General features: G+C 41.4%; 1 protein-coding gene across 3 annotated transcripts; it reads left to right on the forward strand.

Annotated features, from left to right (window-relative positions):
- The first annotated feature begins 4,177 nt into the window (after positions 1-4,177).
- LOC124001934 (syntaxin-3-like) lies at positions 4,178-13,013 on the forward strand. 3 transcript variants are annotated; one of them, XM_046309103.1, is made up of 11 exons: positions 4,178-4,506; positions 5,169-5,243; positions 5,349-5,448; positions 5,704-5,778; positions 6,000-6,070; positions 6,240-6,348; positions 7,292-7,365; positions 9,931-10,065; positions 10,185-10,295; positions 10,939-11,030; positions 11,590-11,728. In XM_046309103.1, the coding sequence occupies exons 1-10, from the start codon at positions 4,477-4,479 to the stop codon at positions 11,014-11,016; spliced, it is 858 nt and encodes a 285-aa protein (XP_046165059.1). In that variant the 5' UTR covers positions 4,178-4,476; the 3' UTR covers positions 11,017-11,030; positions 11,590-11,728. The 3 variants fall into 3 exon arrangements, with proteins under 3 accessions (XP_046165059.1, XP_046165057.1, XP_046165058.1); XM_046309101.1 differs by lacking the exon at positions 10,939-11,030 and having other exon boundaries at positions 11,590-13,013; XM_046309102.1 differs by having other exon boundaries at positions 10,939-11,729.
- The last annotated feature ends 64 nt before the right edge of the window (positions 13,014-13,077 follow it).

Genomic DNA, 13,077 nt, shown 5'->3' on the forward strand with positions numbered 1-13,077 from the left:
GATTTGACCCAAACGTAACACTTTCTATTTAGGACATGAAGTTCATTTCTTTGCCACATATTTTTCCATTTTTACTTCAGGGCCTTTTGCATGTTTTGGAATATTTTATTCTGTGCAGGCTTCCTTCTTTCCACTCTGTCATTTTAGGTTAGTATTGTGGAATAACTACAATGTTATTGAAACCTCCATTAAACTGTTTTAAAGTCACCATTGGCCTCATGGTGTATCCCTGAACGGTTTCCTTCCTCTCCGGGAACTGAGTTAGGAAGGACGCCTGTATCTTTGTAGTGACTGGGTGTATTAATTACATTTTGGCTGGTGTGTTAATAACTTCACCACAGGAGGTTGGTGGAACCTTAAATGGGGAGGTAATGGTCGGAGCGGAATAGGGGGAATGGTATCAAATGCATCAAGCACATGGTTGCCATTTACTGTAGTTTTTGTTTTATCATCTTTGACCTAGAAGTTGAGGCTTTCTTCTTCAGGAAACTTACTGGAGAAATAAGAGCTAAGAGCTAATTTTCAATAACCTGTAGGGAACACAATATTTGTTATATACTTAACAACCCAAATAGCATGTAGGTTCTGACATGTAGGTTTCTCACTTATGGGAGGAAAAAAATGTGAAATGGGTGAGGGAAATGGGCAGGTTATATGAAAATAAGATAGTGTAGTATTTACTATAGTTTTAAAAAAGTGTAGTGTTTTTGCAGACTGGAGTGTTTTGAGGAAACTACTGTACTATTTACAGTTTTTTTGTGTGGATAATACTGTAGTATTTACTATAGTATTCTACAGTATACTACAACATTCTATAGTAAGTACTACACATGCTCGAGGGATGCAACAGTGTGTTCTACTGTTTACTATGGATTCTATAATAAGTACTGTAAGATTCTATAGTAAACTAGTTTTTTTTTCATGTGGGTGGGAAACCAGCCCTGTGAGTATATGGACGGAGCCTTTCTCATATCTGTCCTTTTAATCTCTCCCTTGTTCTTTTAGAACCTAAACGGGTCTCTGCGAAGGTCAAGGCCTTTCTCCCATGTCCTGGCCATTCTACCTGGTATAAACTGGGTGTCACGACTTCCGCCGAAGTCGGTCCCTCTCCTTGCTCGGGCGGCATACGGCGGTCGACATTGCCGGTCTTCTAGCCATTGCCGCTCCACTTTTCATTGTTCATTTGTTTTGTCTTGTTTTCCCGCACACCTGGTTCACATTCCCTCATCAGACTAAATGTATATTACCCTCTGTTTCCCCCATGTCTGTGTGTGGAATTGTTTTTTGTGTAGGGTGTTGCGCTACAGGCTGGCTTGCGCTAGGTTTGTTTCTAACCTAGTTTTGTTTGTTTTGTTTAATCTGGTTCAATGTTACCGTGGTTGTGCTTTGTGCTGCCTCGCCTGTGCCTTTGGGCCAGGGTGTATATTAAAGTTATCCTGTTATCACCCATCTCTGCTCTCCTGCGCCTGGCTTCCCGGCAACCAGTTTCTCGTCCCGTTACACTGGGGTCCAAATGTGTTAAGCACTTCAAGGAAGAATTGGACTTTACATCCGCTGAGGTAAATTCAGACTTCTCTAGGGTTTTAGTCTACAGACCCAGTTACTTAACCTTTATTTAGGCAAGAGAGTCCCATTGATACCAATGTCTCACTATATACTGTAGTGTACCTCTGTATCTCTACATGATATGCAGAATTACCAAAATTACCACCATAACTAACTCTCAAAGCAGCATGCTGTACAATTATTGTTGATGGAGATTCTTTATTGAGTCTGCTTTTTAGTCCAGGACTAGGCTTAATCTGTATCCAGGAACCCAAACCCATAGTACTCACCATTCAATTTGACCATCTAGATAAAAACCAGGTGGACAACAGTGTTCATGCCCCCCAACTCCTTCTGTCCTTATGCTTGATCTCTGTCTCTTTCATTATCTCCTCTCTCTCTCTCTCTCTCTCTCTCTCTCTCTCTCTCTCTCTCTCTCTCTCTCTCTCTCTCCTGTCTCTGTTTCTCTCTCTCTCTCACAGCCTCACCGCTACCTCTGGACTGATGGGTCCAGCATGGACTACTTTACCTGGCTTCAGAAGCCCAAGCAACCATCCGGTGATGGACAGTGCATGGAAATAATCTGGCAGAGGAAGCAAGAGACGGCAGGGATAATGGGAGGGGAGAGAGGGTGATGGATGAAAGGGAGGGGGCAAGGGGAAGAGGGGACATGAAATGTTTTGAAATGACATTTTAGTCATTTAGAAGACGCTCTTATCCAGAGCGACTTACAGGAGCAATTAGGTTTAAGTGCCTTGATCAAGGGCACATCAACAGATTTTTCACTTAGTCAGCTCTGGGTTTAAAACCAACTCTCTTAACCTCAGCTACCATCTGCACCAAATCCAGTATGCTGATGTATTCAGAATTGTGTTAACTATTGTGGAAAAGGGAGTGGGAGGTTTTTGATTTGAAGTATGACAAATCTCACAAGTTTTGTGTTATATAACTCAGCGACCATGTGGTTAGAGTGACTGTCCTGAACTTGAAAGGTTGGGGGTTCGATCCCAGGTCGAGTCATACCAAAAGGGGCCAGATTCCTCTCTGCTTGGCACTCAGCATTAAAGAGAAGGATTCGGGGTAAGGCCCTGCGATAGACTAGTGTCCAGGCGGTGTACTTGTATTAAACGATACATCAAAAGCCTCATGGTACAGAAACAGTAGATAGGTTCATGCCGTTCTGGCTTGGACAAGGCTGCTTAGCTAATTATATAGCTCAAAAAGGGACTAATAATGAATAAAAATAACTTTTTTGTTTTATCTACATCTCAGTCCAAGGGGGATGGAATGGCAAGTCGTGCAGCCAAACCAATTACTTTCTCTGTGCCTTGAAACCTGAGGAAAGAGAGGAACCGAATGGAGGAGGAGAAGAAGAGGGGATGGTGGAAAAGGGGAGTGGGAGGTTTATCATTTAAAAGTAGGTGACAGATGAGCAGTATAGCAGTATATACTACCTGTCAGATACGCTTTGCATTACAGCTTTCTCAGACATCACGACCCCAGGACCCTGTAAAATGTTAGAGAAAACCCACTGCTCAAAGACTAAGCCTTTGTCAGCTAAAAGTTCTCACCATCACAGTCAGTTTCAGTCCGCCCAAAGATTTAATGAAACAACTGATTGTATTAGAAACTTCTAAACACATTGCATTTGAGCAGTGGTGGAAAAAGGACCCAATTTTCATACTTGAGTAAAAGTAAAGATACTGTGAAAGAAAATGACTAGAGTAAAAGTGAAAGTCACCCAGTGAAATTCTACTTGAGTAAAAGTCTAAAAGTATTTGGTTTTAAATGTACTTAAGATTCAAAAGTATAAATCATTTATAATGTCTTATATTAAGCAACATGATTTTCAGACAACATGATTTTCTTTTTTCTTTAAGGATAGCCATGGGCACAGTTCAACATTTCAACATGTGTGTTTAGTGAGTCTGCCAGACCAGAGGCAGTAGGGATGACCAGGGATGTTCTCTTGATAAGTGTGTGAATTAGACACTTTTCCTGTCCTACTAAGCATTCAAAATGTAAGCAGTATTTCTGGGTGTCGGGGAAAATGAATGGAGTAAAAAAGTACATTATTTTCTTAATAGTAAAGTAAAGTACAGATCCCCCAGAAAACGACATAAGTAGTACTTTACACCACTGCATTTGAGAATCCTATCGAGGCCTATTGTCAGAAAACAGTGTAACCTAATCTATTTTCAGGGGGAATTTGTGTTGATGAAATGCTGCTTCACATGTTTGTACTATGAAACACTGCGCATTGCTTGACTAGCAAATAAAAAAGGAATACAACAATATCTTCATGAATCAATAATCGTTGCATGACTTTCTTTTGTTGACCTGACCTTATTTAGCAACCAGATGGGGACAAGGGGTCAAGACATAACAATACAGCCTCATCTTATTTATAGATGGACAACTCACTGGGTGGACTTGACAGATTTAGAATTTAACCTACTACCTTTCCATTCGGTGCCCTGTTTGAGTAGTGTGCCCAAAACAGAAAGCATGCGTGATATTTACTTTGCATACGTTTTTACGCATGCTATTGATCAGAGAGAGAGAGAGAGAGAGAGAGAGAGATTAATCTCCCTCTACACAACTGTAGCTCTAATCCTCTTTGAGAGGATAGGCTTAGTAAAACTACAGGTTGGAAACACTGCTGCAGCCATATTGAACAGACATTAAAAAAAATAAAAAGAACGATTGTTTTTTTATTTGATTTGATTAACATATTCTAATGACTATTTAGCCTACTGAGTCTTTTTACAACTAACTTTGAAGCGTATTTTTGGCCAAGTCACTGGATTCATCAGTAGGCTAATAAATTGTAATGGTCTCATTTGGTAAACGTTTAATTAGTGGTTGTAGATTAGAATATCTCTTTTTTGATAGTTTAGAGATTGTGACAGTGGCAACACAGTTTTGAAGATGAAGGACCGACTGGAACAGTTGAAGGCGGTAAGCTTAGTCTTTTTATACACTTGTTCATGTTTTCGTGGCCTTGCTTGCTATTAGCTTAACATATAACCGTTGCTAATCATATAGAATGATATAATAGGGATGGGGGCGTATCTGATTTACTTGTTTGTTGTTGTCGAGGTATCTGATTTAATCGTTTTCTTTTTGCGCACTAGATGCGGTTGGTTGCGGTTGAGCGGTTTGACCACAACGTTCGATCAACTGTTGATCCCATTTTCAGGCCTAGAAAAGCAGAAATAGTCTAGTTGAATATTGCGCTATTAAACATTAGAGTATTGAGTTATTCTTGGAAGTAGGTAGGCCTGATTGGGGTGTGATGATATTTAGGCTGTTTATTGGTGGTGCGTTACAAATGGAGGTGGGTGGGTAAAGAGAGGGGAACAGAAGGGTTGATTAAGGAAATATGAAATGATTGTTTTATCCTAATTTCCTCCACCTCTTCCAAGGTCTCAAGGTAATCGATGTAGGCTATTCATTGTAGCTTATGTGCACCGCAAGCCTAATTGTGTCTGGTTTAAAAAAAAAACTTTATAGTGTATTCAAATCACATTGTTTCACTGACGTAGGAACCGCTAAAAAGACTGTGAGTGTGATTATCTCACCACAACAACTCTGCTGGCTCTGTGTGTGTGTGTCAACAGAAAAGTGATGTGGCTGGGGACGATGTGGAGGTTCCAGTGGAGAACCAAGCCTTTATGGATGATTTCTTCGCCCAGGTATTTCCGGCCATACTCCTGATGTGTGTGTGTGTGTGTAGTTGTTCGCCATACTGTGTGCGTGTGTGTTCACCGGTGTGTCATCATTGCCCGTCTCGGTCTCAGATTGAGGAGATTCGCAGCAGCATCGATAAGATAGATGAGAGTGTGGCGCAAGCAAAGAAGCTGTACTCGACCATCCTCTCCGCCCCTACATCAGAGCAGAGTAAACATCATCCTTCAATCCCTCTCTCTCTCTCTCTCTCTCTCTCTCTCTCTCTCTCTCTCTCTCTCTCTCTCTCTCTCTCTCTCTCTCTCTCTCTCTCTCTCTCTCTCTCCTTCACTCTCTCGCTCTTCTCCTTGTTATCTCACCCCCTTTCATTCCCATTCCATAGTTTTCCGTCCTTTGTGGCTTGTTGATACTTCTATGTTACAACCTCTCTCTCTCTTTTTTTTTCTTCTCTTTCTCTGTCTTCACCAGAGACGCAAGATGACTTGGAGGCGGTCACCAACGACATCAAGAAAGCAGCCGGCACCGCTCGCAACAAACTAAAGAGTAAGTCCTTCCTGCCCCTTTAAATATTAAACGCACCATATCTTACCCTTCAGTCTTTCTGACGACCAACCGTCTTCTGACGACCAACATAAATGTATAAATGTAGCTTTCCTGTCAAGATCATGTGTGTTTCTTCATTGCCATGGACGGCAAAACCAGGGTAGCTATTGTCGTCCGTGGCCGTAGTCATGGTAATGGGTGCATGTTCCCATCCCTGGCAGGTATCGAGAAGCAACTTGAGACAAACACAGAGGAACGGTCGTCAGCAGACACGAGGATCCGGAAGTCCCAGGTAACCCTTTAAAAAACGAACTAACCTCAACCAGATCCTTAACCCTATCGGTTTGCACGTCAATCATGTCCCCATCATTTTTCCTGTTGGAGACCGGGGTTGGAGACTCGGGTTTCATTCCCACTGGTTACCATAACAACATCTTTACCCATCTCCACCTTTTTCCCAGCATGCCATCCTGGCCAAGAAGTTTGTGGAGGTGATGACCAAGTACAACGAGGCTCAGACGGACTTTAGAGACAAGAGCAAAGGCCGCATCGCCCGGCAGCTGGAGATCAGTGAGTCTGATGCCAGTCGTAGAGACAAGATACCTGGTATAACTAGGGCCAGGGTTTTTGTTCCTGGACAAGTCAATTGTCAGGAAAAAAATCCAGGCCCAAGTTGCATTACGTTGAAGATGGGAGTGCATGTTTCAACCTATCAAAGACAGACTCAAGCCAATACAGTGCTCTTTACCAGTTAAAATACTTGGAAAATCCTTTCAAATACTTTGAGTGTTTGCTTGAATCTGCCTGGAGTTGGACAGGATTGCAGTTTTGTTAATTTTCTTTTCTGGTTTATTAAGCCAGGCAAGCGGTAACGGACACAGATAAAGTATTTGAAGTATTTGTTTTAAGTATTTGAAACCCAGATCTACTTTTGATGGAATGTATTAGTTTATTCTATGCCAGCATTAAGGGCCTATTATATGTTGTTAACTTGTCATTAAGCCTTTTATACATGTTATTAATCCTTTTATACATGTTATTAATCCTTTTATACATGTTATTAATCCTTTCATACATGTTATTAATCCTTTTATACATGTTATTAATCCTTTTATACATGTTATTAATCCTTTCATACATGTTATTAATCCTTTTATACATGTTATTAATCCTTTCATACATGTTATTAATCCTTTTATACATGTTATTAAGCCTTTTATACATGTTATTAATCCTTTCATACATGTTATTAATCCTTTTATACATGTTATTAAGCCTTTTATACATGTTATTAATCCTTTTATACATGTTATTAATCCTTTTATACATGTTATTAATCCTTTCATACATGTTATTAATCCTTTTATACATGTTATTAATCCTTTCATACATGTTATTAATCCTTTTATACATGTTATTAATCCTTTTATACATGTTATTAATCCTTTTATACATGTTATTAATCCTTTCATACATGTTATTAACGCTTTTCTGTGAAATCTCCATTCCACAGCGGGAAAAACAACAACCGACGAGGAGCTGGAGGAGATGTTGGAAGGAGGGAACGCAGCCGTCTTCACCGCAGGGGTAATTCTGTGTGTGTGTGTGTGTGTGTGTGTGTGTGTGTGTGTGTGTGTGTGTGTGTGTGTGTGTGTGTGTGTGTGTGTGTGTGTGTGTGTGTGTGTGTGTGTGTGTGTGTGTGTGTGTGTGTCTGTAACCGATGTGAAATGGCTAGCTAGTTAGCGTTGGTACACGCTAATATCGTTTCAATCGGTGACGTCACTTGCTTTGAGACCTTGAAGTAGTGGTTCCCCTTGCTCTGCAAGGGCCGCGGCTTTTGTGGAGAGATGGGTAATGATGCTTCATGGGTGGCTGTTGTTGATGTGTGCAGAGGGTCCCTGGTTTGAGCCCGGGTATGGGCGAGGGGACGGACTAAAGTTATACTGTTACATTGATGCTGTTGACCCGGATCACTGGTTGCTGCGGAAAAGGAGGAGGTCAAAAGGGGGGTGAGTGTAACCGATGTGAAATGGCTAGCTAGTTAGCGGTGGTACGCGCTAATAGCGTTTCACTCGGTGACGTCACTTGCTCTGAGACCTTGAAGTAGTGGTTCCCCTTGCTCTGCTTTGTGGGTGGCTGTTGTTGATGTGTGCAGAGGGTCCCTGGTTCGCGCCCGGGTATGGGCGAGGGGACGGTCTAAAGTTATACTGTTACATGTACAAGAGGGAAAGCTTGTGTGTGTGTGTGTGTGTGTGTGTGTGTGTGTGCGTGCGTGCGTGCGTGCGTGAGTGTGTGTGTACAAGCGAGAATGCTTGTGAGTGTGGGTGTGTACAACCACAAATGATCGTGAGTCGATGTATGTTTGTGCATGCTTGCGAGTGTGGGTGTTCAACCGTTGTGTGTATCTTCTCCTATGTGTGTGTTAAACCGTTGTGTATATCTTCTCCTATGTGTGTGTTAAACCGTTGTGTATACTCTCCTATGTGTGTGTTAAACCGTTGTGTATATCTTCTCCTATGTGTGTGTTAAACCGTTGTGTATATCTTCTCCTATGTGTGTGTTAAACCGTTGTGTATACTCTCCTATGTGTGTGTTAAACCGTTGTGTATATCTTCTCCTATGTGTGTGTTAAACCGTTGTGTATATCTTCTCCTATGTGTGTGTTAAACCGTTGTGTATATCTTCTCCTATGTGTGTGTTAAACCGTTGTGTATATCTTCTCCTATGTGTGTGTTAAACCGTTGTGTATATCTTCTCCTATGTGTGTGTTAAACCGTTGTGTATATCTTCTCCTATGTGTGTGTTAAACCGTGGAGAGGTTACGGGAGTGGAGTGGTTACGGGAGTGGAGAGGTTACGGGAGTGGAGAGGTTACGGGAGTGGAGAGGTTACGGGAGTGGAGTGGTTACGGGAGTGGAGTGGTTACGGGAGTGGAGTGGTTATGGGAGTGGAGAGGCTCCCGTAACCTCTCCACTGTTAAACTGTTATGTATACTCTCCTATGTGTGTGTTAAACCGTTGTGTATATCTTCTCCTATGTGTGTGTTAAACCGTTGTGTATATCTTCTCCTATGTGTGTGTTAAACCATTGTGTATATCTTCTCCTATGTGTGTGTTAAACCATTGTGTATATCTTCTCCTATGTGTGTGTTAAACCATTGTGTATATCTTCTCCTATGTGTGTGTTAAACCGTTGTGTATATCTTCTCCTATGTGTGTGTTAAACCATTGTGTATATCTTCTCCTATGTGTGTGTTAAACCATTGTGTATATCTTCTCCTATGTGTGTGTTAAACCGTTGTGTATATCTTCTCCTATGTGTGTGTTAAACCGTTGTGTATATCTTCTCCTATGTGTGTGTGTTAAACCGTTGTGTATATCTTCTCCTATGTGTGTGTTAAACCGTTGTGTGTATACTCTCCTATGTGTGTGTTAAACCGTTGTGTATATCTTCTCCTATGTGTGTGTTAAACCGTTGTGTGTATACTCTCCTATGTGTGTGTTAAACCATTGTGTATATCTTCTCCTATGTGTGTGTTAAACCGTTGTGTATATCTTCTCCTATGTGTGTGTTAAACCGTTGTATATACTTTCCTATGTGTGTGTGTTAAACCATTGTGTGTATACTCTCCTATGTGTGTGTTAAACCGTTGTGTATATCTTCTCCTATGTGTGTGTTAAACCGTTGTGTATATCTTCTCCTATGTGTGTGTGTTAAACCGTTGTGTATATCTTCTCCTATGTGTGTGTGTTAAACCGTTGTGTGTATACTCTCCTATGTGTGTGTTAAACCGTTGTGTATATCTTCTCCTATGTGTGTGTGTGTTAAACCGTTGTGTATATCTTCTCCTATGTGTGTGTTAAACCGTTGTATATACTTTCCTATGTGTGTGTGTGTTAAACCATTGTGTGTATACTCTCCTATGTGTGTGTTAAACCGTTGTGTATATCTTCTCCTATGTGTGTGTTAAACCGTTGTGTATATCTTCTCCTATGTGTGTGTGTTAAACCGTTGTGTATATCTTCTCCTATGTGTGTGTGTTAAACCGTTGTGTGTATACTCTCCTATGTGTGTGTTAAACCGTTGTGTATATCTTCTCCTATGTGTGTGTGTGTTAAACCGTTGTGTATATCTTCTCGTATGTGTTTTGTAGATCATGGAGTCGGGTATATCGAAGCAGGCGTTGAATGAGATTGAGGCGCGGCACAAAGACATTGTGAGGCTGGAGAGCAGCATCAAAGAGCTTCATGACATGTTCGTGGACATTGCTATGCTGGTGGAGAACCAGGTAACCCTTCACACCTTTTAGTGTGCATCCCACACTATTCCCTACATATTACACTGCTTTTGACCGCTGCTTGTGTGTGCGCCTCTCCCAACACTCCGCTCTGCCCACCCCCTTCAAAGGGCGGTATGATTGACAAGATTGAGAGCAACATGGACCAATCGGTGGGCTTCGTAGAGCGGGCGGTTGCCGACACCAAGAAAGCAGCCAAATTTCAGCAGGAGGCCCGTAGGGTGAGTGGGGCTGAAACCATAGAATTAGAATGAGGGTCGGTCGATGATGCCATAATAGGTGATTCTATTTCTACGGCTGAAACGTCCTGTTTATAGGTCCACTTCAGTCCGGACCCTAGACCTATTACCTATCACCTTGGTTCATAATGGTGAAGGGATACATTGGTTTTGTCCCAAATGGCACCCTATTACCTTCATAGTGCATTGCCTTTGAAAGTACTGCACTATACAGGAAAGTACTGCACTATACAGGAAAGTACTGCACTATACAGGAAAGTACTGCACTATACAGGAAAGTACTGCACTATATAGGGAAAAGGGTGCCATTTGGGACACACTCTAAATCTACTGTCTTGCTACAGGGGGTTCAGCATTCTCACTGATGCAAAGAATCTCTTAAAACTTCAGAACCTGCAATGCCACATTTAGTTTCGAAATACTTATCTTGGCTTATGTTTTCTCTCTATGCTCAGGTCAATTTTCCCTTTAGTTTTTCTGAGGTTTCTCTCATTCTGTTTCTTCTCTCCCTTCCCTTCATTGTTTCTTTATATTTCTTCCTCCTCCACTTCCTCCTCTGTGTCCTCTTCCTCTCTCGCATCCTCTGTCTTTCTTTGACTGTTTCGTTCTGTCTTCCGCCCTTTAGAAGCAGATGATGATCATGTGTTGCTGTGTCATCCTCTGTGTCATCGGAGGGTCCTTCCTCTACAGCTTTATCAAATAGGAAATCCCGTCTGGGTAAAGCTGGTTGTAAAACTGAGATGTGTTCAAAACTCAAAACTTACACTTTTAAACCATGTATTGATGCAGAAGGGTGTCAGCCTGGTCACAAATGTGTTTGTACTCTTGCAAACTCCATTCCTGTCCCTGTCAAGCCAAACATGTGTGGCATGACGATGAGTGACAAGGAGTTGACATGATAGCACAAACAGGCTGGCACTCAGGCTAAAAGGATGCAGATGTGCGTAAAATATTTCTGGGTGTGATCAGGGCCTGTATTTATAAAGCCTTTCAAAGTGTGAGTGCAGATCTGGGATCAGTTTAACCTTTTAGATCACAATGAATAAGATTACATGGACAGGCGGTGCAGGATCCTAGATCAGCACTCCTTACTCTGAGATGCTTTATGAATACGGAACCAGATTAGATAACATTAGATCCAGGTTATTCTTAGTCTTTGTCCCACATGGCACCCTATTCCCTTTGTAGTACATAGGGAATAGGGTGCCATTTGGGATGTAGACTTAGGCTGTATTATTGGCCTCAATGTGATAATCACCTGTGACTCTGGCCTCAGGTGAAGTTGAAGAGGAGTGTCCCACATTACCCCCAGTCTAACCTGGGTGGATGGATCAGCAGTGGACACTGTCTGTCAAGAGATACATTCAGCGCTACTCAGAGGAGATACACCTCAGTCCGGCTAAAGGCCTTCCACACTACATTGTCTTTCATCTTCTCTCTCTCTCTTTCCTTCCATCTTTTTCTCTCTCTCTCTCTCACACACACACACACACACACACACACACACACACACACACACACACACACACACACACACACACACACACACACACACACACACACACACACACACACACACACACACACACACACACACACACACACACACACACACACACACACACACACACTCTCCCTCTTTTCCCTCTCTCTCTCTCGTTCTTTTTTTAAGGCATGCTTCCCCCCACAGCTCCTTTTCCCACTTCAAGGATTTGTGTCAATTAGCTTTGGTAGTGTGCTTCCTTAATAATCAAGGCGGAGACAGGTGAACGTTAACACCGCGTCATGTCAAGTAACCTAAAGATATTGGTAAACAAAGTAATATGAAGATAAAACGATGATTCAAAAAACTATACAATTTCTCACTGCCCTACTGACAGCTAGCAATCAAAAGGACCCCAAAAGGGCACGCTTTTATGTTGTTATTGTTTTATTGTGTGTTGAAGTTATTGCATAATATTTCACCCACGCATTTCATTTTTATCCTACATGTGTATCGATGCATGTACCACCAGGGGGCATGCCTGTGTCAAACTGTCACATGCGCTCTCTCTAGAAATGATGTGTATAAACCCTGGATGACTGTCAGGGGGCGCTGTATTGAAGCCACCGTGCAGGCATCTTGGTAATCCTCCTCAAGCGTTAAAAATATTTTGGAAGCAATAGAAATGGATTTGTTAATGTCTACATTCGTTTTTGACACATTTTCTTTTTTTATTAAATACACTTTAATGCATACTTTTAAATGATATTATGTGAGCTAAACATTTTTTTTATATGGGGAGAGTACTTATGTTACTGTCACCACAACATAAAAACAACAACTTAAATACATGTAATTTTGTCCTTGAAATACAGTAGAATTACATTCATTCCTATGGAGGACTGCGCCTTCAAGGGAATGCCAATATGGCCGACCGGTGGCTTCAAAGCATTTCATTTCATAGCATCAACAGTCCAGGGTTTATTTATGTAAGTCATTGCTCTATCCTATCTAATAATAGATAAGATAGTATTTTTGTTGTGATGTGAGCAAGCAAGCAGTATCAAGTGAATAGCCAATATATGTGTTTGTGTCTTCAGTCGCATACGTTTGTAGTGATTTTGTATGCATTTATATGGAAAATGTTATCTGATCAAAATGTATGGTCAGATTTCAGTTTTTTAGCCTTTCCCGTCTGTTGACAAAGAATAAAAAAATAAAAAGATTCGCCCTTTGCAAAGTGTTTTTATTTGTAAGTTTTCATTATTCAAATATTTTAAA

This window comes from Oncorhynchus gorbuscha, linkage group LG17 (assembly GCF_021184085.1).
Source record: "Oncorhynchus gorbuscha isolate QuinsamMale2020 ecotype Even-year linkage group LG17, OgorEven_v1.0, whole genome shotgun sequence".
NCBI classification, from domain to species: Eukaryota; Metazoa; Chordata; class Actinopteri; order Salmoniformes; family Salmonidae; genus Oncorhynchus; species Oncorhynchus gorbuscha.